This window comes from Chiloscyllium punctatum, chromosome 3 (genome assembly GCF_047496795.1).
Source record: "Chiloscyllium punctatum isolate Juve2018m chromosome 3, sChiPun1.3, whole genome shotgun sequence".
NCBI classification, from domain to species: domain Eukaryota; kingdom Metazoa; phylum Chordata; class Chondrichthyes; order Orectolobiformes; family Hemiscylliidae; genus Chiloscyllium; species Chiloscyllium punctatum.
This window is the reverse complement of record NC_092741.1, coordinates 34,297,158-34,321,213: the sequence shown is the minus strand read 5'-3', so window position 1 is coordinate 34,321,213 and position 24,056 is coordinate 34,297,158. Positions and strand designations below refer to the sequence as shown.

At 41.0% G+C, this 24,056-nt stretch overlaps 1 protein-coding gene across 8 annotated transcripts in view; it reads right to left on the bottom strand.

The window, feature by feature from the left end:
- Window positions 1-24,056, bottom strand: part of rmdn2 (regulator of microtubule dynamics 2) — a 123,715-nt gene that overhangs the window by 12,718 nt on the left and 86,941 nt on the right. For 3 of the 8 annotated variants that reach the window (XM_072551386.1, XM_072551382.1, XM_072551381.1), the window contains exons 5-7: window positions 17,077-17,152; window positions 15,772-15,849; window positions 6,553-6,651 (exon numbers count right to left, since the gene is read on the bottom strand). In XM_072551386.1, coding sequence (XP_072407487.1) covers window positions 6,553-6,651; window positions 15,772-15,849; window positions 17,077-17,152 — 253 coding nt within the window. The remainder of the gene's footprint in view (window positions 1-6,552; window positions 6,652-15,771; window positions 15,850-17,076; window positions 17,153-24,056) is intronic. The other 5 variants (XM_072551384.1, XM_072551379.1, XM_072551383.1 and 2 more) reach the window with 2 other exon arrangements.

Below are 24,056 nucleotides of genomic sequence, written 5' to 3'. Positions count from 1 at the left end.
CCACACTTATCCACATTAAACCCCATTTGCTAATTTTTGGCCCATTCACCTGACCTATGCATATCCATACCCGTTTACAAATTTCTTATTTCTTCATTACAATTTATTTTCATCTGCAAAATTGACTCTAGTATATTCTATCCCTGCATCCAAGTCATTAATATAGATTGTAAGTAGTTGGGGCGCGAGGACCAAACCTAGGGGCACTCCAATAGTTACAGCTTATCAAGCAGAAAACAATGCTTTTTCTAGAGTCTCGGTTTTCTGTTGATTAGCTATCCTAAGTAAAATATCACCCTAACTCTGTGTGATCTTACCTTGTGTATTAATTTTTGTGTGGCACCTTAGCAAATACCTTCTGCAAGTCCAGATATACTACATTTACAAGACCCCCATAATGTGCCTGTTATGTATTCATAAAATGCTAGCAAATTAATCAAACATGACTTATTTTTCATAAAAACATGCTGAGTCTGGTGGCTTGTGTTTTGACTTTGCAAATATCTCAATACTGCTTCCTTAACACTGGATTTAAACAATTTCCCAATGACAGATGTTAAACTAACTGTTTTATGGTTTCCTACTTTCTGCCACCTTCCCCTTTTGAATAAGAGCACTTACACAAGCATTCTTCCAATTCACCGCAATCTTTACAGAACCCAGGGAATTTTGGAATATTATAACCAATGCATCTACTATCTCTGCTGCCACTTTTTTTAGGACCCTAGGATGTAGGGCAAAAGGCTGAAGGACTTGTCAGCCTTTAATCCCAATAGTTTGTGCAGTACTTTTCCCAGTGATGTTGTTTTAAGTTCCTCCTTTTCCATAACCTTTGCACTATCTGCTTCTATTGGGATGGCTTCAACATCATCCACTGTGAAAATTGAGGCATAATATTGATTTAGTGTCTCTGACAGTCTGTGTTCCCTATTATCAACTCCCCAGTCTCATCTTCTAAAGGGACTTCACCCACTCTTATCTTTTTTCTTAACTTTCACTATCCATTTTTATATTTTGCATTAGTTTTCTTTCATAATTAAACTTTGCTCTTTTTATGACTTTTTTTTAGTAACCCTTGCTTGATCTTTAAAAATTTACCAATTCTCCAGTCTGCCACTAATCTCTGCATTAGTTTGCTCTATGCCTTAGTTTTTGCCCATATATTATTAACTTCCTTGCTTAGTCGAGGATGCTTTCTCCCCTTTCTACAACCTTTCTTTCTCTTTCAAAAAATTTTAATTGGGAGGAATTGAATATCTCCCTTAGTTTCTGTCACCTTTTGTCAACTGTCCTACCTCTTAGTCCTTCAGCCCAGTTTACTCAGGCCAAATCTGTCACCATGCTGATTACTTCTGTTTAACATCAGAATGCTCATGCAGGATTCATGTTCCTTGTCCTAAAACTGAACTAACTCATTTATATTCTGAGTGGTGTTTCATTTTGATAGTTATTTCAGCTGAGAATGCACAATGCTACATATGTTTGGCACAGAATTTCAACTTTTAAGCTGGAGTTATACAGTCATTGAGTTATGGAGATATATAGCATGAAAACAGACACTTTGGTCCAACTTGTCCATGATGACCAGATTTCCTAAGTTAACTAGTCCCATTTGCCAGTATTTGGTTCATATCCCTCTAAACAGTGAAATTATGCAGAAGCTGTATAGGGTGCTGGTGAGGTTACACCTGGAATACTGTATGCAGTTTTGCTCTCCTTACTTGAGAAGGGATATACTGGCACAGGAGGGATGTAGAGGTGGTTCACTAGGTTGATTCCAGAGTTAAGAAGGATGGCTTATAATGACAGATTGAGTAGACTGGGACTACACTCATTGGAATTTAGAAGAATGGGGGTGGGGGGGGTTATAGAAACATATAAAATTTGAAATAAATAGATAAGATAGAAGCAAAGCAATTGCTTCCACTGGCTGGTGAAACTAAAACTAAACTAAGGGGCATAGCCTCAAAATAAGGATGAGCTGAAGGGTGAGTTGAGGAGGAACTACTTCTCCCAAAGGGTTGTGAATCTGTAGAGCAGTTGAGGCAACCTCACTGAATATGTTGAAGACAAAGATAGATTTCTGAACACTAAAGAAATTTAAAGGTTAGAGTGAGCAGGTGGATAAGTGGAACTCAGTCCATGAAAAGATTGGCCATAATCTGGTTGAATGGCAGAACAGCTTCAAGGGACCAGATGGTTAACTCCTGCTCCTGTTTCTTAAATTCTTATTCTGAAAAATCACAATGATTAGAAAACTGCCAATGTAACTGTTTTATTTAAAAAGGGAGAGAAGATAAATGTAGGCCTGTTAGCTTAATATTTAGGATGGAATAGCAGAGAATTTAAAAATAGGTAATATGATCAAGTCAGCATGGCTTTATGAAGGAGAAATCATGCCTGACAAATTTACCAGAATGCTTTGAGGAGGTAACAAGCACTATAGAAAAAGGGGAAACAGTGGAAGGAATACTTCTTGAATTTCTGAATTTTGATAAGGTAGCACACATCAGGCTGCTGAATAAAAGTTGAAAGTAGTATATTAGCATGGATAGTGATTCGCTATCTATTGAAGACAGAGAGATAGTATAAGGGGGGCATTTTCAGGAAGGCAACCTGTAACTAGTGATTGGGCCACAATTATTTATAAATATATATTAATGATTGGATGATAAAAGTGAGTGAACCATAGCCATATTTGTAGACAATACAAAGCTGGATAGAGTTAACTGTGAGGAGGGTGTAGAGATACTTCACTGTGATTTTGACAAGTTTAGATTGTCAATAGATTAAGAAAGCAAGAGAGCTTTGGTCAACAACACCTGAAGTATTGTGTGCAGTGTTGGTCGCCTTATCGGGGAGTGTTCTAGCTATGGAGGGGGTCCAATGAAAGTTTACCAAACGGAGTCCTTGAATGGCAGGACTGATAAACGAAGAAAGACAGTATCAGTTAAGAATATATTCAATGGAGTTTAGAAAAATGAGGAGGGTAATCTCAGAGAAACCTATAAAATTCTACTAGGTTTAGACAGGGTAAACGCAGGAATGATGTTTTTGATGACTGGGGAGCCCTGAACGAAGGTTCACTGTTTGAGGGTATGGAGTAGGTCATTTACCCAGAGAGTGATGAACCTGTGTAATTCTCTGCCACAGAAAGCAGTGGAGGTGAAAACATTGAATGTTTTCAAGGTGTGAAATATACTTCTTAGGACTAAAGGATTCAAAAAGGTATAAGAAGAATGTAGAGACAAAAAACTGCAAATGCTGGAATCCAAGATAGACAAGCAGGAGGGTGTAAGAACACAGCAAGCCAGGCAGCATCAGGGAGGTAGAGAATTCAATGTTTTGGGTGTAATCTTTCAGGACTGGGGGTGGGTGTAAGGGGAATTGCAGGTAATGGGGATGGGGGGGGACAGGGTGGTGAGGTGGGGATAGGTGGAGCTAGGTAGATGGTATGATCTGGTTGGTCAATGGGAGGGATAAATCTGGTAGGAATGGAAGGGAAGGGGAGGGGCTAGGAAGGAAGTCAGGGATGAGAAGAGAGGTTATTTGAAATTGGAGAGCTCAGTGTTGAGTCCTCTAGGCTGTAGACTTGCCCAAGCAGAAGATGAGGTGTTTTTCCTCCAACTTGTGGTTTGATTCATTGTGACAATGGAGGAGGCCAAGGATGGTCATGTTGAAAACAGAGTGGGAAGGGGAATTAAAATGGGTGGTGACTGGGAGGTCTGGTTGGTCTTTGTGTTCCCAGCTGAGATGCTCGCTGATACGTTCCCTTAGTTTATGGCTTGGTCTCCTCGATGTACAGAAGACCACATCGGGAGCATGGGATACAATAAACTAGGTTGGAGAAGAGGCAGACGAACTTTGGGAGGACTGTTTAGGACCCTGGAATGAGTTGGGGGGGGGAATTTTGCATCTTTTCCGGTTGCAGGGGAAGATACCTGGGGGTTCAGGGCAGTTGGTAGGGAGAATGGCGCAAACCAAGGATTGGTGAAGGGAACGGTTCTTGCAAAAAGCATAGGGAGGTTGGGAAGGGGAATATGTCTTTGGTGGTTGGGTCTATTTGGATTGGTGAAAGCGTTTAAGGATGATATATTGGATGCGGAGATTGGTGGAGTGGTAGGTCTTTATTGCATTGTGGTGGGGGGGGGGGAATAGAGGTGTTGAGGTGGATGGCTATCTGGATGACAGAGGAAGGTGGGAATACATTGTTTGAAATAGGTGGTCATCTGAGGTGCTTGGGAGTGAAATGTCTCCTCTTACGAGCAGATACAGTGGAGGCTGAGGAATTGGGTGAATGGGATGGAGTTCTTACATCCTTGGTGGTGTAGTACAGGTAGTTATGAGAGTCTGTGGGTTTGTAGAAACGTCCGTCTGGAGACTGTTGCTGGATATTGAAATGAAGAGGTCAAGAAAGGGGAGGGAGGTGTTCGAGGTGGACCAAGTGAATTTTAACGTGGGTGGAAGTAGTATCGGAGAATGTGATAGGTAGATGAAGGTGAGGGAGAAAGTGATAGGTTGGAAAGGAGGGTGGAGTGGATACATCGCATCATCCTCTGCCATTTCCACCACCTACAAACGGATCGCACAACCAGAGATATATTTCCCTCCACACCCCTATCAGCATTCAAGAGAGACCATTCCCTCCGCAACTCCCTCGTCAAGTCCACGCCACTCGTCAGGACCATGCCCCCCACCAGGCCACACCCCACTCCTGGCACCTTCCCCTGCCATCGTATGAAGTGCAAAACCTGCACCCACACCTCCCCCCTCATCTCCATCCAAGGCCCCAAAGGATCCTTCCATACCTGACATAAATTTATCCCTACCTCCACCAATGTCATTTACAGTATCGATTGTGGTCTCCACTACATTGGGAAGACAGAGACAGGATGCCTACTTGCAGATCGTTTCAGAGAACATCTTTGGGACACCCACACTAACCAACCCCACGACCCAGTGGCTGAACACTTCAACTCCCCCTCCCACTCTGTCAAGGACGTGCAAGTCCTGGGGCTCTTCCATTGCCAAACCCTTACCACCCGAAGTTTGGAGGAAGAACACCTCATATTCTACCTTGGAACCCTGCAATCACAGGAGTCAATATGGATTTCAACAGTTTCCTCATTTCCCCTCTCTCCACATTATCCCAGTCTCAAGCCTCCAACTCGGCACCATCCTTCTGACCTGTCCATCACCTTTCCCATTCATCCCTCCACCCTCCTCTCCGACCTATCACCTTCTCCCTCACCTTCATCTACCTATCGCATTCTCAGCTACCTTCCCCCCAAACCCCACCTCTCAGCAGCGACCCCCCCCTGCCCAGAAGCCTTATTCCTGATGAAGGCCTTATGCCTGAAACCATTCTCCTGCTCCTTGGATGCTGCGCTTTTCCAGCACCACACTCCCAACTCTGATCTCCAGCATCTGCAGTCCCAGCTTTCTACTTAGGGAGAAAGTAGGCAAGTTGGAGTGATTGGCTAGGGCATTTGACGGAATGACCGACCTACTTTTGCTCTTGTTTTATATGGTTTTTTAAAAAATTCATTCAGGTGGGCATCACTGGCAAGGTCAGCATTCATTGCCCATCCCTGGTGGTCCAGAGAGCAGTTGAGAGACAAACCACATTGCGATGGGTCTGGAGTCACATGTAGACCAGGTAAGGATGGAAGTTTCCTTCCCTAAAGAACACTAGTAAACCAGATAGACTTTTCCTGACAACTAACATGTCACCATTAGACTTTTAATTCAAACTTTTATGCCATGGTGGGATTCAAATCCAGGTCCCCAGAACATTAGGGCTGCATGGTGGCTCAGCAGTTAGCACTGCTGCCTTACAGCGCCAGGGTCCCACGTTCAATTCCAGCCTTGGGCAACCGTCTGTTTGGATTTGCACATTCTCACATGTCTGTATGGGTTTCCTTCAGGTCTTCTGGTTTCCTCCCACATCCTAAAGATGTGCAGGTTAAGTGAATTGGACGTACTAAATTGCCCATAGTGTTCAGGGATGTGTTGGCTTAGGTGCATTAGTCAGGGGAAATGTAGAGTAATAGGAGTAGGGAAATGCGTTTGGGTGGGATACTCTTCAAAGGGTTGGTGTGGACTTGTTGGACCAAATGGCCTGTTTCGACACTGTAGGGATTCTCTGATTACCTGTGTCTCCAGACTCACGATAATACCACTAGTCCATCACTCTCCTTTCTATGACAAAGTCTGCAGAGGGATATTGACAGTTAAAACTTGGCAGGTGGAATATAAGCGTGAAGTCAAGCACCTTGGCAGGAGGATTGGAGGGGCTGAAAATTATTTAAGTGGAGAAAGACTGCAGAAAGCTATGGGAAAGAGGGATTTGAAAGTCCTTGTCCATGAATCACAAAACTCTAGCCTCCAAGATTAGTAAAGGAGTGAAAAAATGACAGTAAGAAATAAATGTGATATTATTTATCTTGAATTTCTGCTTCACTTTCAAATGTCTTAAAATTAAATCAGCACTTGATTCAATAACTAGACATCAGAGCATTTAAAATTGAAATACTACCAAAAGTTTATTACCTTGAGGAAACATTGCAAAGCATCCTGTATGGTTGAATTTGGAGGTTCATTAAACAATGTTGCAGCCACCTTTTTTTCAAGCCATGACAGCTTCGAGGCCTGCAAACCAAACAACTCAAAACTATATTTACAAATATAATACGGGAATCAAATTAATCAACTTAGCGTAATAACATATAATGATTGTCAGATTCTGATAAAATATACAAGATTATTTCAAAACATGCAGGTATTTTTCATTTTAAAACAATGAACCAAAAGTTAAACATGGTTGCTCATTAACTTTTAGCAATCACAGTCTCATTGAGGAATGCATATCACAATGATCCAGCAAAGTGAAACTAAAATGATAATAAAGACAATCAATAAAGAATAAGGGTAAACTAACTGAAGAATATAAAAACTGACAGTAAGAGCTTTTTTAAATATATAAAAAGAGAGAGGTTGCCAAGTGAATATATGCCCCTTAGAAAATGATTCTGGAAGATAGTTATGGGAAACAAAGAAACTGCAAAGGAGTTAAACACATGGAAGATACTTTGAATAGGTGAAAGTGAGGTCTGCAGATGCTGGAGATTAGAGTCTAGATTAGAGTGATGCTGGAAAAGCACAGCAGGTCAGGCAGCATCCGAAGAGCAGGAAAATCGACATTTCAGGCAGGAGCCCTTCATCAGGAATGACGCTGAAAGCCTCAGAGGTGGGAAGACCAGAGAATACAGAAGAAGTTAAGTACTATCACTAAAGAAGTAGTACAAGACAAACTAATGGGACTAAAGGCAAATAGGTTCCCTGGCCCTGATCCCAAGATCCTGAAAGAAATAACTAGAGAGCTAGTGGATGCAGTGATTGTAATTTTCCATAAGATCCTTGAATTCTGGAAAAGTACCAGTGGATTGGAAAACTGCCAATGTGATTCCCCCATTCAAAAAAAAAGGAGGCAAAAAAGCAGGTTACAACAGGCCAATTAGCCTAACATCTACTCTTGGAAAATATTGGAATCAATTATTAAGGAAGTAATAGCAGCACATGTGGAAGATCATAATCTAATCAGAGTCAGCATGGTTTCAGGAAAAGAAATTGGGCTTAAACATTTTTTTCTTTTTTAAAAAAAATACAAGTGATAATACATGACTATTATAATCTGTATTAGGTTTTTGAAGAAGTGTCAACCACAGGAATCCAGTAGATGTGTTATATTTGGATTTCCAGCAACATTTGACAAGATCCCTCATAAAAGGTTAAGTCATAGATAAGAGCCCCTGGTAAACAAGGCAGTATACTGATGTGCTGAAAATGTGTTGCTGGAAAAGCGCAGCAGGTCAGGCAGCATCCAAGGAAGAGGAGAATCGACGTTTCGGGCATCAGCCCTTCTTCATTCCTGAAGAAGGGCTGATGCCCGAAATGTTGATTCTCTTGTTCCTTGGATGCTGCCTGACCTGCTGCGCTTTTCCAGCAACACATTTTCAGCTCTGATCTCCAGCATCTGCAATCCTTACTTTCTCCTCGAGTACACTGATGTGCATCCACTGGTATTGGTGTGGATCAAGAATTAGCTAAAGTGCAGAATGTAGCAAATGGGGAATAATGGGTTCCTTTTCAGATTGGCAACTTGTAACCAGTGGGGTTCCATAGGAATCAATGCTGAACTGCAACTGTTTATAATGTATATTAGTGAATTGGAAGAAGGAAGTGAATGCATGGTAGCTAATTTTACACATGACACAAATTAGGTAACTTAACTTGCCTTTCCACCTACGCACACAAAAAAAGTAGGCAAATGGAATATAATGTGGGGAAATGTAAAGTTGATCATTTGGGAAGGGAGAACAAAAGAACAGTATTATTTAAATAGAGAAAAACTGCAGAACACTGCAATATATAGGGACTTGGCAGTATTTGTGCATGAAATAAAATGCTGGCATACAGGCACAGCAGCTAATCAGGAATGCTATTGGAAAGTTAGCTCTTTAAGATGTTTGGAGTACAAGAGTGGGGAAGTTTTGCTGAAACTATATAAGATACTGGTGAGATCACATCTGGAATACTGTGATCAGTTTTGGTTCTCTTATTAAGATATCATTTCATTAGAGGCAGTTCAGAGAGGATTCACTACAATGTTCCCTGGTATGCAGGATCATCTTATGAACAAAGGTTGAACAGATTGGGACTCCACTCACTAGAGTTAGAAGAATGAGAGGTGTTCTCATTAAAACATGTAGAATTCTAAAGGGGCTGGACAGAGTAAAGGCTGAGAGGATGCTTCCACTCATGGGACAGTCTAGGACCAAAGGGTCTCAGAATAAATCATGCATTTAAGGCTGAGATAGATAGGAGAAAGGGCACAAAAGTGGATGTGAGAAATGTCAGATTAATCATGATCCTATTGAATGGTGGAGCAAGCTCAAGGGGCCAAATGGTCGATGCCTGTTTTTATTTCTTCTGGTCTGACAATATTTTGATTGAAAGACTTTAATCCATAAGCATTATCTATCAGATAATGACTTCTTACTGGCAGTTAAGAAAAGGCACACTAGAAAATGATACTAAAATCATTGTTTTTAAGTTATTAAAAAAATTATTTCATACAATGAGTGGTGTTCTGGCAAGATCAGCATTTGTTATCCATCCTTAATTGCCCTTGGAAAGGTGGTGGTCAACCACCTGAAACAGTCCTAAGTAGGTAGGCCAACAAAATAGTTAGGAAGAATGTTTCAGAATTTTGATGAGTGACAGTGAAAGAACAACAATACTTTTAAACCAAACTTTTAAACATGGATATCAATTACCAAGGTTTGTTTTCTAAATTAAGGACAAACAAGTTATGTTTTCGACACAAAATAAATCAGTCCTCAAATGTTCCTTTTAAGCTAGAACAACTTTGGGGTGGAACGGTGGCACAGTGGTTAGCATTGCTGCCTCACAGCACCAGAGACCTGGGTTCAATTCCCGCCTCAGGCGACTGACTTTGTGGAGTTTGCACATTCTCCCAGTGTCTGTGTGAGTTTGCTCCGGTTTCCTCCCACAGTCCAAAAATGTGCAGGTTAGGTGAATTGGCCATGTTAAATTGCCCGTAGTGTTAGGTGAAGGGGTAGAAGTAGGGGAATGGGGTTAGCGGGTCGGTGTGGACTTGTTGGGCCAAAGGGACTGTTTCCACACTGTAAGTAATCTAATCTAAACATGAAGTACAAAATCTTGGTGTTTTTGTGAAAGGATGCCTGTGCCAAATCAAAAAAGCGTATTCCAAATAATAAATGAGAAAAAGAGTCGGAAAATATGGTGCTGGAAAAGCACAGCAGGTCAGGCAGCATCCGAGGAACAGGACAGTGACTAGGAGAAAGTGAGGACTGTAGATACTGGAGAAATCAAGAGTCAGAAAACGTGGCACTGGAAAAGCACAGGTCAGGCAGCATAAATGAGAAAAGTTACACAAACGTTAAAACTTTATCACTGCACCAGGCAGATAAAAGCATGTCATAAAAAGGTGCACAGGTTTCCCCAAGATTTAAACCCAGTAGTCCACTATAACTACCACTACCACTAGAAGGTTGACCTGCCCAGAGGTAACTTCTAATACGAATCTATAACACTGTTGCAGGCATATTAATCTATGCTGCTCAGAGGGAAGGCCCCATATAATCTGGAAACAGAGACTTTAAGTCTCTGAATAGACAATCTATTACCTAATACAAAAAATAGCATATCATGGAATGACCAGCTATTCTATAACTTGCAAGCTAAGGGGTCTAAATACTAAATTAATCTTTTTTTAAAAATTGAACTCAGACATTGTTTTATAAATTTGCAGTTGAAATCAAACTGTTTCTTCTGCAGCATAGTTACTGATCTTTTATCTACTCAATAAACCTAATTTACTAATTTAATGATGGTCATAAAGGAACAGAATAAGACCATTGTGTGATGCGGTCTCCTCTACATTGGAGAGACTGGACGCCTCCTAGCAGAGCGCTTTAGAGACCATCTCCAGGACACCCGCACCAATCAACCCCACCACCCTGTGGCCCAACATTTCAACTCCCCCTCCCACTCTGCCGAGGACATGGAGCTCCTGGGCCTCCTCCACTGCCGCTCCCTTACCACCCGACGCCTGGAGGAAGAACGTCTCATCTTCCGCCTCGGATAACTTCAACTCCATGGCATCAATGTGGACTTCACCAGTTTCCTCATTTTCCCTTCCCCCACCTCAACCCAGTTCCAACCTTCCAGCTCAGCACCGTTCCCATGACCTGTCCTACCTGCCTATCTTCCTTTCCACCTATCCACTCCACCCTCCTCTCTGACCGATCACCTTCATCCCCACTCCCATTCACCTATTGTGCTCTATGCTACTTTCTCCCCACCCCCACCCCCCTCGCATTTATCTCTCCACTCTGCAGGCACCCTGCCTCTATTCCTGATGAAGGGCTTTTGCCCAAAACATCGATTTTCCTGCTCCTCAGATACTGCCTGACCTGCTGTGCTTTTCCAGCACCACTCTAATCTAGACTATGGTTTCCAGCATCTGCAGGCCTTGTTTTTATCCACTGACTGCTTGTCAGCTCTGTATAGAGCAATCCAATCAAATCCATTGCCCAGCTTTGTTCCCACAGCCTGACAAGTTTATTTCCTGTAAGTGCCTATCGACATTTTTTTACAACATTGACCATCCTCCCCTAAACCATTCTTATAGCAAACCTATTCTAGGTAATGACCACTTGAATTTATGCATAAATATGAAGTTTCTTACAAACCCTCTATATCTGTTTTTATTCTCTTGTAGGATGTGGGCACTGCTGGCTGTCCAGCATTTCTTTCCCATCCTTAGTTGCTTGAGAAGGTGGAATTGAGCTGTCTTGTTGAACTGCTGCAATCCATGCGTTGTAGGTAAACCTACAATGCAGTTAGGGAGAGAATGCCAGGATTTTGATCAGAGAAGGAATGGCAATATAATTCCAAGTCTGGACAGTCAGTGGCTCCAAGGGGAACAGGCAAGTGGTGGTGTTTCTATGTATCGGCTGCCCTTGTCATTTTAGATGGAAGTGGGCATTGGTACAGAAGGTGCTGTCTTGAGGATCTTTGGCAGATTTCTGCAGTGCATCTTGTAGATTGTACACAGCCTGTTGCTAATGAGCATTGGTGGTGGAGGGATTGGATCCTTGTCGACGAGGTGCTAATTAAGTGGGCTGTTTGGTCCTGGGTAGTGTCAAGCTTCTTCAGTGTTGTTGGAGCAGCAGTCATCCAAGCAAGTGCAGATATTCCATCGATTCTGACTTCTGCCTTGCAGATGATGGACAGGCTTTGGGAGTCAGGTGGTCAGTTACTTGCTGCAGTATTCCAACCCCCCTACTTGCTTTTGTAGCCACTGTATTTATATGGCAAGTCTCCAACCAGCAAAGAGTTTGCCCCTTGATAGGATTCTTTGATGCCACACTCAGTGAAATGTGGCCTTTATGTCAAGGGCTGTCACTTTTACCCCACCTCTGGAATTCAGCTCTTTTGTTTAATTTAAGGCTGTAATGAGGTTGTCGCACTTACTAATGCTGTCACAGACAGATGCATATGCAGCATTCATGAACCAGGTCGGCCTTTTTCTGACAAACAGTAGTGGTTTCATAATTGTCATTAGATTCTTAATTACAGATATTTATTGAATTTTAACTCCATCATCTTCTATTGCAGAGTGTGCAGCTAAATTTCTAGAGTTATAGTGAAGCAATAATTCCACTAGACCATTGTCACACCCCATCTCTTACTCTCTCAAATCTAAGCCCCTGTAGTCTTTGTATGGTTGGGTAAAAGGAACAGCTTTATCTAAAACTTGTACACATTAAGAAACAAAATTTCTTTATCTCTGGAACCTTTCTGGTAATCTCATTCTCCATCTCAAGAAATCCCACTCCCATCATCCTAAAGTTTGGCCAGCACAAACAGCTATGATACTCTAGTTACAGTCAAACCAGACCATAACAGGCAGGTGGTGGCCTAATGGTAACATCTCTAGATTAGTAATCAAGACTTCACTCTATTGTTCTTGGGATATGGCTTCAAATCCCACTCATTGTCATTCAAATTCCACAACAAAAATCTGGAATTTAAAGCTAGTCTAATGACAACATTAATTGTTGTAAAAAAAAACTAATCTAGTTCACTAATGTCTTTTAGAGAAGGAAATCTACCATCCTTATCTGGTCTGGTCTACCTGTAACCCCAGATCTACAGAAATATAGTTTACTGTTAGCTATGTAGGAAGGGTAATAATTGTTGGCGTAGCCAGAAATCTCTATCTTCCATGAACAAATAAAAACAAAATTTAACTTGTGCCAATTCTTCATATTTCACTAGAGTGAAATGAAGTATCTTCTAGGCCATGTCAAATTGACAGAAGAAACATTAGTTTCTTCCTTGCTTACCAACTCTGACCGAGAGAACTGTAGCCCAATGCATTTGTATCAAACACTAAAATAACCTCAACATTTCAGCATTATGTAATTCAATGCAGTTAGTACTTTTATCACAGGATGAAGTCCATACTAACAACAGAAAATGGATATGCCAAGCAAAGGACTAAGACAGTATTTCGCAAATTATTTTCCAATGTGATCCCTTTTTAACCTTCTCAATAGCAATTGGGTATAGGCAACAAATGCTGGCTGTGCCGATTTTCCATGAAAATATAAAAATTTCTAAATTTTGAAAATTAATTTTATTTCATGCCAGCAAAACCTAACAATAACAAAAAAGCACCATAACTTTCACTACATAATTATAATTCTGAAAACCTGTATTTTTAAAAATACTTCGTAATAAAATGTTATCATTTTATATACTCATGTAGGTTTCAGCCAAACTCAAGCTGTCCATATAACAAACTCAGAGAATGCTCAAGAAACTCAGCAGGTCTGGCAACATCAGTGGAAAGAGAAACAGTCACCATTTTGAGTTTGGTATGACTCCTCTTTGCCGTATACGCTGCTAACTGAAGACACAATGAAGCCCTCTCGCCATTGCCCCCTTCCCACATTACAAGCAGCCCTCTCTCCCCAGTCCAAATACATGGAGAGTTGTTTTTCAGACTGGAGGACTGTGACTAGTGGTGTTCCACATGGATTGATACTGCGTCACTTTTGTTTATCATTTATATAAATGTTTTGGATGAGAATACAGGAGGCATGGTTAGTTTGCAGATGACACCAAAATTGGTTGTACAGTGGACAATGAAAAAGATTATCTAAGATTACAAAGAGATCTTGATCAATTGGGTCAATGGGCTGAGGAGTGGCAGATGGAGTATAAATTTGGATAAATGTGAGGTATTACATTTTAGTAAAACAAGGGCAGGCTTACACAGTTAGTGGTAGGATCCTGTGTAATGTTGTAGAACAAAGAGACCTAGGGGTTCAGGTACATGGTTCTTTGAAATTTGCATCACAGGTTATAAAGGTATTTAGCACACTTGCCTTCATTGCTCAGACCTTTGAGTATTGGCATTGGGACATCATGTTGAGATTGTACAGGATGTTGGTGAGGCCTCTTCTGGAGGACTTCATACAGTTCTGGTTGCCCGGCTATAGGAAGGACATTATTAAATTGGAGAGGGTTCAGAAAAGATTAACCAGGATGTGGCTGGAAATGGAGGGTTTGAATTATAAAAATAGGTTGGTTGGCTGGGTATTTTTTCACTGGAGGGTAGGAAGTTGAGGGGTGACCTTAAAGAGGTTTATAAAATCATGAGGAGAATAGGTAAGGTGAATAGCAAGAGTCTTTCCCCTAGGGTGGGGGTGTTCAAAAACACGAGGGCATATTTTTAAAGTGAGAGGATAAAGTTTTAAAAAGAACATGAGGGGTAACATTTTCTTTTAACACAGAGCGTATGGAATGAACTGCCAGAGGAATTGGTAGATGCAGGCATTTAAAGATACAGGATTTAAAGATGACATTTGTATAAGTACATCAATAGGAAAGGTTTGGAGGGTTATGGGCCAAATGCAGACAAATGGGACTAGTTTTGCTTGGGAAACATGGTCAGCTTGGACTAGTTGGACCTAAGGGCCTGTTTCCATTTCAAATGACTTTACGACTCTATATGGCACTTTCCACAACCCTTTCTCCCAACTCCCACTCATCAAACCCTATTCAGAAACATCTCTCCTTTCCTGCCTGTTGAACCTATGAAGAATTATGTTCCACTATCCTTCTCATTCGCTGCAAAGACCTTCATCAATGGCCAAGTAGCATGCAGTGAGATCAGTGACAGAAGCCAGGGCCTGGCTGGGACGAGGCCAGCAACACTACCCCACCCAGCCCTAAAACAGTAGAAATTTCTCACCCGTAACTCTTTGTCAGCAACTCACTGAACAAAGCTCAGCTGCACAATCGCTTTGTTTTCATTCTACAACTGTTGCTGTCATTTGGATGAAGGCTTGCGATGTTCAGAGTTGGTAATCTACACCTCAGGCAAACCACAGCATTTTGGGGGTGGTTACCAGAAATTTTGGCTTTCTGGTATTGGGGAATAATAGATCAAAGGGGTGAAAAGGGGTCAAATGAAAACATTTGAGAGAGTGCAACATGTTACATATCTATTGAACTCATGTCCCTGATACAGGGTTATGAACCAGCATTCCCAGTAGTTCGCTGCGTCAAAAATATGGTGAAAGGAGGTCAGATAGAACCCATGAAAACAAAATCAGCAAACTACAGAACATGAAATGCAATTAAAATTCTTATTCATTCAGTTTCCTAGCTCATTAATCACTGAGCAGATAGCACAATGCAGGGAAATAAATTAATGTTTCTACTAACTTGCACATATTGCTGGTTGCTAATACCAATAGATCAGCACTGACTTTAGAATTTCATCATTAATCATGCCACAGCATCTAGACATTTCCAATTTCCCAGACCTCAAAAAGTTAAATAGGCCAAATGAGCAAGTAAAAACCTTAAGCTCAAACATTAATTAAATATTCTTATTTCTGTGATGGAGAGGAAATGGAACCATAATCTTAGCTCAGGGTTGTATTGGAAGCTGCGATGTTAATAATCATTATTCTCAATCTGGAACGTCATGTGAATACTTTTGGAACAGACAGTCTCTCTCACGAATGAAAAGTCACTGATAGTCAGGTGCCATATCTTCGAAAATACAAGCTTAATTTGAGGAAAAGCACCACTTCATTAATTTCCTGCCCCAAGATACTTTTACTGAATTTTCCAACTTACTGCATAGCACCATCTTCCGAGTAGATGGTACAATTTGGGGTCCTGTGGTCTCAACTCAATTGCTTTGTCTATGTGATCCTATATATAAAGAGAACAATAAATGCAGCAACTATTCGTACATAAAATCTAAAATCACACTTCTCAACTTAAAAAAATTATATGATTATTTTCTATTCAAAATCTTTATTTAAACTTTCTTTTTTATCCATTTCCCATACTCCCTTTCTTTCCCATTGGTAACAATGCTTTGCAGAACTTGTGAACTTATTCTTTAAAGCCCCCTATTTTCATTCAGTTCTTAATTTTTCTTATTTTTTTCCTTCAGTGACTTCAAGTAATCCTCTTTTCATAAGAACTGGAGTAGACTATTCAGCTGTTGTGACTACTCAGCCATTCAATTAAGTCATGGACTAATATATACCTTAATTTCCTCTGTTCTCTTTGCTTCATTACATCACAGCTTACAAGAATTATTTACAAACTAGCTAAATGTATCTTGTTGAAAAATTGTTGTTTAATTGGTAAGTGACTTTGAACAATTTTTATAGATTATCAGCGATGATGCATTTTTGTTACTAATCATCAAGTTTTGCAGCACTTTCTAAAGGGTCATTGTTGTCAGGTGGGATTTAAAAGCAAAAATTGGAAATGAAATTGCCTTTTTTTCTTAAGTTCCTAATCTTTCAATCTGACAATAAGTATTTTATAATTTGGCATTTTTTTTAAAGAACATTATATCAGTTGTAAAATTTTGGATTGTATTATCTTGATAGAAACTAAGTAAAAATCCTATTAATAGGATTTTCTGGAATGTCAATTTTATGCCAGTATGGTGTAGGTTAAGCAGCATTTCTCACACATGAAACTTATTGAGAAGCAACATTAACTGAAACAAAATAACAGTTTTGACAAATAAAGTTCTGGCATATGCTGGTAAAGCTTTAGACCACAGAAATCAGAAACTGGCAAAACCATTTAATGACTCTATCCTCTATCAATCAGTCTCTTGCTAAGAAACAGTCAATGAATAAATTCCACAATATGGCAAAGTTGCCTCTCATGAAAGATGAAGTCAATTCCCAAACAGGAGCAAAGCAGGGATGAAAGCCTGCTAAACATGAACACTGTTTAAAAAAAATATTCTTAGACATTCTTAAAAAGCCTGAGAAACAGAAAATTGAATTAATTATTGGAAGGTGCTCAATATTAAGTATTTGTATTATTTGGGAACAGCCCAATAAAGAAGATAAAGCTATTGAAAAGCAGGTTTTCTTACATGTCGTGAAAGTACAATGCCAAACTTACTTTGAAAAGAGTGCCATTCTTGATTTTGGACTGTACACTTCCATATTCAGAAAGATGCCCACAAACAATTGCAAGCCTGCATATAACAATAAAAAACAAGATACTGAGAACAATAAATGAAAAAGGATAACTAAGCACAGGCACACAAATGAATGCGACAATCTGACATTTTTTTCATAGGTTATCTACAGGCTCTATATTACTATAACTTGGACATCTAACTTGTCAATATATGAAAATTACCTTTTTTGATCAAACAATATTTCATTCCATTCATATCAAGCATCAGTTGGATTTGTTGGGTGGTTTTACAGCCAGATGCACTTCCTGCCATTAACGCTCCCCATATTTGGCCAGGCTTGGGCCTGGAACCAATATCAGCTCACTAACTTACACTAATGTTTGAAAAGGATTATGATTGCCAAACAGACTGGAAATCTGGAGATATGCTAGGATTTATAAAGTCCTGAGAAGTAGGTATGGCTATTACAGAACATGAGCAATAAATGCCAAACAAGAGGAAGCAGCAGTGTTGGGGAAAATGAGTTTCAAATACACAGAGAGAGAGAGAGAGATACCCGCTGCGCGAGAGAGAGAGACCCACCCACAGCAAGAGAGAGAGAGAGAGAGATACCTGCTGCGCGAGAGAGAGAGACCCACCCACAGCAAGAGAGAGAGAGAGAGAGAGAGAGAGAGAGACAGACAGAGAGAAGAACATACAGATAGATAGAGCGAGCAAGCGAGGGAGAGGGACAAACAGAGGGAGAGGGACAGAGACGGGGGGAGAGAGAGAGAGACGTTCACACAGAGAGAGAGACAGACAAATAGAGTTGCAAAGAGAGATGTAGAGAGAGTAACAGAGACACACGCAAAGTGCTGTAAGTGGTGGAGATTAGACCACCAGGAAGGTAAAAGGCCTAAGCCAAGATGAAATGATGTGGTAGCGATAAACTAACATAAACTAATATGATAAATTGACAAGTAAAATGGGAGAAGCTGAAGAAGAGAAACATTTATATTTACTCTCACTAAATGTCGAAATTTTCATAATTGGCCAGAATCCCCTGGTTCTGACCTATTCTTGCAGCATAGTATTGGTATGATTGGTCCAGCTAAATGTTACAATGGCAATCCCCAGGATCTTGATAGCTAGGTGCATTCAGCAATGATAATTCTGTTGATTTTCTCTTTTGGAGAAGGTCATTGCTTGGCATGAATGTTATTTGCCTTTTATTAGCCTAAGGCTGAATGTTGTCCAAATACTGCCACATGGTCACAGACAGCTTTACTATTAGACAAGTTGTGAATGGTACTGAAGACTGTACAATTATCGACAAACTTTTCCACTCTTGACTTGTGGTGGACAAGGCCCTCCATGTGTGGAACCCCAGGAAATGGGTGAGAAATTAAAGGAGTATTTCTCATCAGTATTTACCATGTAGAAAGAAATGGAAGCTAGAGAACTTGGGAGAAATAAATAGTGATGTCTTAGCAAGTGTCCATATTACAGAGATGGTGGTGCTGGATGTCTTAAAATACATAAAGGATAAATGCCTGAAATCTGATCAGATGTATCCCAGAATGTTGCAGGAAGTTAGGGAGCTGATTGCTGGGCTCTTTGCTGAGATATTTGTATCATCAATAGCCACAGGTGAGGTGCCAGAAGACTTGGAGAGTGACTAATGTGGTGCCGTTATTTAAGAAAGGTGGTAAGGAAAGGCCAGGGAGCTATAGACTGGTGAACCTGACATCAATGGCACGTAAGACATTGGAGGAGATTCTGAGGGACAGGATTTACATGTATTTGGAAAGGCAAGGACTGATTAGTGATAGTCAATATGGCTTTATGCATGGAAAATCATGTCTCACTAGCTTGAATGAGTTTTTGAAGAAGTGACAGAAAAAGATTAATGAAGGCAGAGCAGTGGATATTGTCTATGTGGACTTCAGCAATGTGTCCATCAAGGTTCTGCATGGTAGACGGATTAGCAAGGTTAGATCACATGGAATCCAGGGAAAGCTAGCCATTTGGATATCAAATTGGCTTGAAGGTAGGAGACAGAAGGTTGTGGTGGAAACTGTTTTTGGACTGAAGGCCTGTGACCAGTAGTATGCCACAAGGATTGGTGGAGTCCACCGCGTTTTGTCACTTATACAAATGATATGGATGTGAATATAGAAGGAATGGTTAGTAAGTTTGCAGACAACACCTCAGAGTACAATGGGACCTTGATCCAATGGACTGAGGAGTGGCAGATGGAATAATTTAGATAAGTGCAAGACATTGCATTTTAGTCAGGCAAATCAAGGCAGGACTAATACATTTAATGGTAGGGCCTTGGGGAGTGTTGCCAAGCAAAGAGACAGTGACGTGCAGGTTCACAGTTCCTTGAAGGTGGAGTTGCAGGTAAACAGGGCAGTGAAGAAGGAATTCAGTAAGTTTGCCTTTACTGGTGAGCGCATGAGTATAGGAGTCAGGATATAATGATGCAGGTGTACAGGGCATCGGCTAGGCCACTTTTGGAATACTGCTATAGGAAGGATGCTTTTAAATGTGAAATGGTTTAGAAAGATTTATAAGGAAGCCAGGGAGGAGATTGCAGAGCCTTTGGCTTTGATCTTTATGTCATCATTGTCTACAGAAGTAGTGCCAGAACACTGGAGAATAGCAAATGTTCTTGAGCAAGGAGATAACGTGAGTAGAGATAACCCTGGTATTTATAGACCAGTGAGCCTTATAGACCAGTGAGTTCTGGGTAAAGTGTTAGAAAAGGTTATAAGAGATAGGATTTATAATCATCTAGAGAGGAATAAGTTGATTAGGGATAGTCAACAAGGTTTTGTGAAGGGTAGGTCGTGCCCCACAAACCTTATTGAGTTCTATGAAAAGGTGATCAAACAGGTGGATGAGGGTAAAGCGGCTGATGTAGTGTATGTGGATTTCAGTAACACGTCTGATAAGGTTCCCTACAGTAGGCTATTGCACAAAATATGGAGGCATGGGATTGAGGGTGATTTAGTAGTTTGGATCAGAAATTGGTTCGCTGAAAGACAGAGGGAGGTGGTTGATGGGAAATGTCATCCAGGAGTTCAGTTACTAGTGGCATACCACAAGAATCTGTTTTGGGACCACTGCTGTTTGTTACTTTTATAAATGACCTGGTTGAGGGCATGGAAGTATGGGTTCGTAAATTTGTGGATGACACTAAAGTTGGAGAAGTTGTGGGTAGTGCAGAAGGATGTTGCAGGTTACAGAGGGACATAGATTAGCTGCAGAGCAGGGCTGAGAGGTGGAAAATGGAGTTTAATGTGGAAAAGTGTGAGGTGATTCACTTTGGAAGGAGTAACAAGAATACAGAGTACTGGGCTAATGGTAAGATTCTTGGCAGTGTGGATGAGCAGAGAAACCTCGGTGTCCAGGTGCATAGATCCCTGATAGTTGCCACGCAGGCTGATAGGGCTGTTAAGAAGGCATAAGGTGTGTTAGCTTTTATTGGCAGAGGGATTGAGTTTCGGAGCCATGAGGTCATGTCGCAGCTGTACAAAACTCTGGTGCGGACACATTGAGTACTTTATACAGTTCTGATCACCGCATTATAGGAAGAATGTGGAAATGTTGGAAAGGGTTCAGGGGAGATTTACTAGAATGTTGCCTGGTATGGAGGGAAGGTCTTATGAGGAAAGGCTGAGGGACTTGAGGCTATTTTCGTTAGAGAGAAGGAAGTTGAGACATGTAAGATAGTCAGAGGATTAGAGAGTTAGATAGGGTGGACAGTGAGAGCCTTTTTCCTTAGATGGTGATGGCTAGCCTGAGGGGACATAGCTTTAAATTGAGGGATGATAGATATTGGACAGATTGTAGGGATAGTTTCTTTACTCAGAGAGTAGTATTTCCTGCCTGCAACTGGAGTAGACTCGCCAACTTTAAGGGAATTTAAATGGTCATTGGATAAATATATGGATAAAAATAGTGTAGGTTAAATGGGCTTCAGATTGGTTCCACAGGTTGCGCAATATTGAGGGCCAAAGAGCCTGTATTGTGCTGTAATGTTCTGTGTTCTATGATGCTGTCAGGGTTGAAGGGTTTGAGCTACAGGGAGATCTGAATAGATGGGGGAGTTTTTCTTTGGAGCATCGGAGGCTGAGGGGTCACCTAAGAGAGATTTATAGAATCATGAGGGGCTTGGATAGAGTGAATAGCCAAGGTATTTTTGCTAGGGGAATCAAAAACTACAGGACATAGGTTTGCGGTGAAAGGAGAAAGATTTAAAAGGGACCTCAGAGGCAACATTTTCATGAGGGGGAGTGCGTATTTGGAATGAGGTGCCAGAGGTGGTGGTGGAGGCTGGTATAATTGCAACATTTAAAAGGCATCTGAAAGGGTACATTAAAAGGAAGGTTTTATGAACATATCAGCGAAATGTTGGCAAATGGGACTGGATTAATTTAGGATATCTGGTCAGCATGGAATTGTTGGACCAAACGGCTGTGTTTCTGTGCTGTACATCTCTATGACTCTCACTTGTTGTTGTTGGAGGGAATCCTGAGGGACAGGATGTACATGTATTTGGAAAGGCAAGGACTGATTAGGGAGAGTCAACATGGCTTTGTGTGTGGGAAATCATGTCTCACAAACTTGATTGAGTTTTTTGAAGAAGTAACAAAGAGGATTGGATGAGTGCAGAGCAGTAGATGTGATCTATATGGACTTCAGTAAGGCGTTCAACAAGGTTCCCCATGGGAGACTGAATAGCAAGATTAGATCTCATGGAATACAGGGAGAACTAGCCATTTGGATACAGAACTGGCTCAAAGGTAGGAGACAGAGGGTGGCGGTGGAGGGTTGCGTTTTAGACTGGAGGCCTGTGACCAGTGGAGCGCCACAAGGATCAGTGCTGAGTCCTCTACTTTTTGTCATTTACATAAATGATTTGGATGCGAGCATAAGAGGTACAGTTAGTAACTGTGCAGATGACACCAAAATTGGAGTTGTACTGGACAGCGAAGAGGGTTACCTCCGATTACAACAAGATCTTGAACAGATGGGCCAATGGGCTGAGAAGTGGCAGATTGAGTTTAATTCAGGTAAATGCGAGGTACTGTATTTTGGGAAAGCAAATCTTAGCAGGACTTATACACTTAATGGTAAGGTCCTAGGGAGTGTTGCTGAACAGAGACACCTTGGAATGCAGGTTCATAGCTCCTTGAAAGTGGAGTTGCAGGTAGATAGGATAGTGAAGGCGGCGTTTGGTATGCTTTCCTTTATTGGTCAGAGTATTGAGTACAGGAGTCGGGAGATCACGATGCGGCTGTACAGGACATTGGTTAGGCCACTGTTGGAATATTGCGTGCAATTCTGGTCTCCTTCCTATCGGAAAGATGTTGTGAAACTTGAAAGGGTTCAAAAAAGATTTACAAGGATACTGCCAAGGTTGGAGGATTTGAGCTATAAGGAAAGGCTGAACAGGCTGGGGCTGTTTTCCCTGGAGCTTTAGAGGCTGAGGTTTACAAAATTATGAGGGGCATGGATAGGGTAAAGAGGCAAAATCTTTTCCCTGGGGTTGGGGAGTCCAGAACTAGAGGGCATAGGCTTAGGGTGAGAGGGGAAAGATATAAAAGAGACCTAAAGGGCAATTCTTTCACGCAGAGGGTGGCACATGTATGGAATGAGCTATCAGAGGAAGTGGTGGAGGCTGGTACAATTGCAACATTTAAGAGGCATTTGGATGGGTATATGAATAGGAAGGGTTTGGAGGGATATGGGCCAGGTGCTGGCAGGTGGGACTAGATTGGGTTGGGATATCTGGTCAGTATGGACGGGTTGGACCAAAGGGTCTGTTTCCATGCTGTACATCTCTATGACTAACTCCCAACAACAGTATGATAGCCTTTTTGAATTTATTAACATTCACATCACACAAATACCAAGCAACAAAGAACTCTGATCATATGGACTCTAACCACCTGTCTGAGACATCTAATGAAATTACCATTGTTGGATCCCACACCAGCAACTGCCTGAAGTTATCATTACCCAGAAACTGAACTGGAAAAACTTTGTCAATAGTGCTACGAAAACAGAAGAGGCTGTGAATTCCACAGTAGGTAACTCAGCCCCTGATTCCACAAAGTTTGTTCACTAGCTGCAAGGCAAAGTCTAAAACAAAGAACAGTACAACACACTTGTTCCTCGGATGCTGCCTGACCTGCTGTGCTTTTCCAGCACCACTCTAATCTATATCAAGGAGATAGCCTACACCCTAAATTTTATCTTATGTAAAGGCAAGTCAATGGCACTGTATTCTAGATCTGATTTGATTGGTCAAATTACTAGGCTTTAAGCAAAACACACTTTATATTTACACCACAGTTATATCACACAAAAAAAACTGGCATAACTAACTTAACAAAATACTTAAAACAATATATTTAACCACTACTCATCAATGGTTCTAATATAGCAGCATCCCATAAACACATCCCATAAAATCCCATGGGCAAAGGCAAATTCAGCAAAACAGATGTCTCTCATTTACTATTTCCTCCAGTTCAGAAGAAGAAACACTGACAAAATGAATCTAGCAGTAGAGAGAGAGCACTGAAGCTTTTGTATCAGCAGAGAGAGAATTAAATCTAGCAGCTTCAACTCCAAAACCCACCCTCACCAACTGAAAGCAAAACTAAAACCATGGATCTGTGTGACCCTGACTCCACCCACTCTTGCTTTGTTTGTCTCATTTTAAAAGAAAAACAAAGCTATTTATTTTGCTTTCCATGGAGCAAACATCTCATCACCAGCTTTACAACAGCCCTCTTCAAGAGGAACGGGACAGAATATCTTAAAGGCACATATACTCACACAATGCCATTCCTAACCTGGTTTATGTTGGAACAGGGATTTGTTGTTCACAAACATAACATTGGCAAAGCAAAGCCACCACTTTTCTATCAAGTTGTCAGAGTAAAAAGCGCTCCACTAA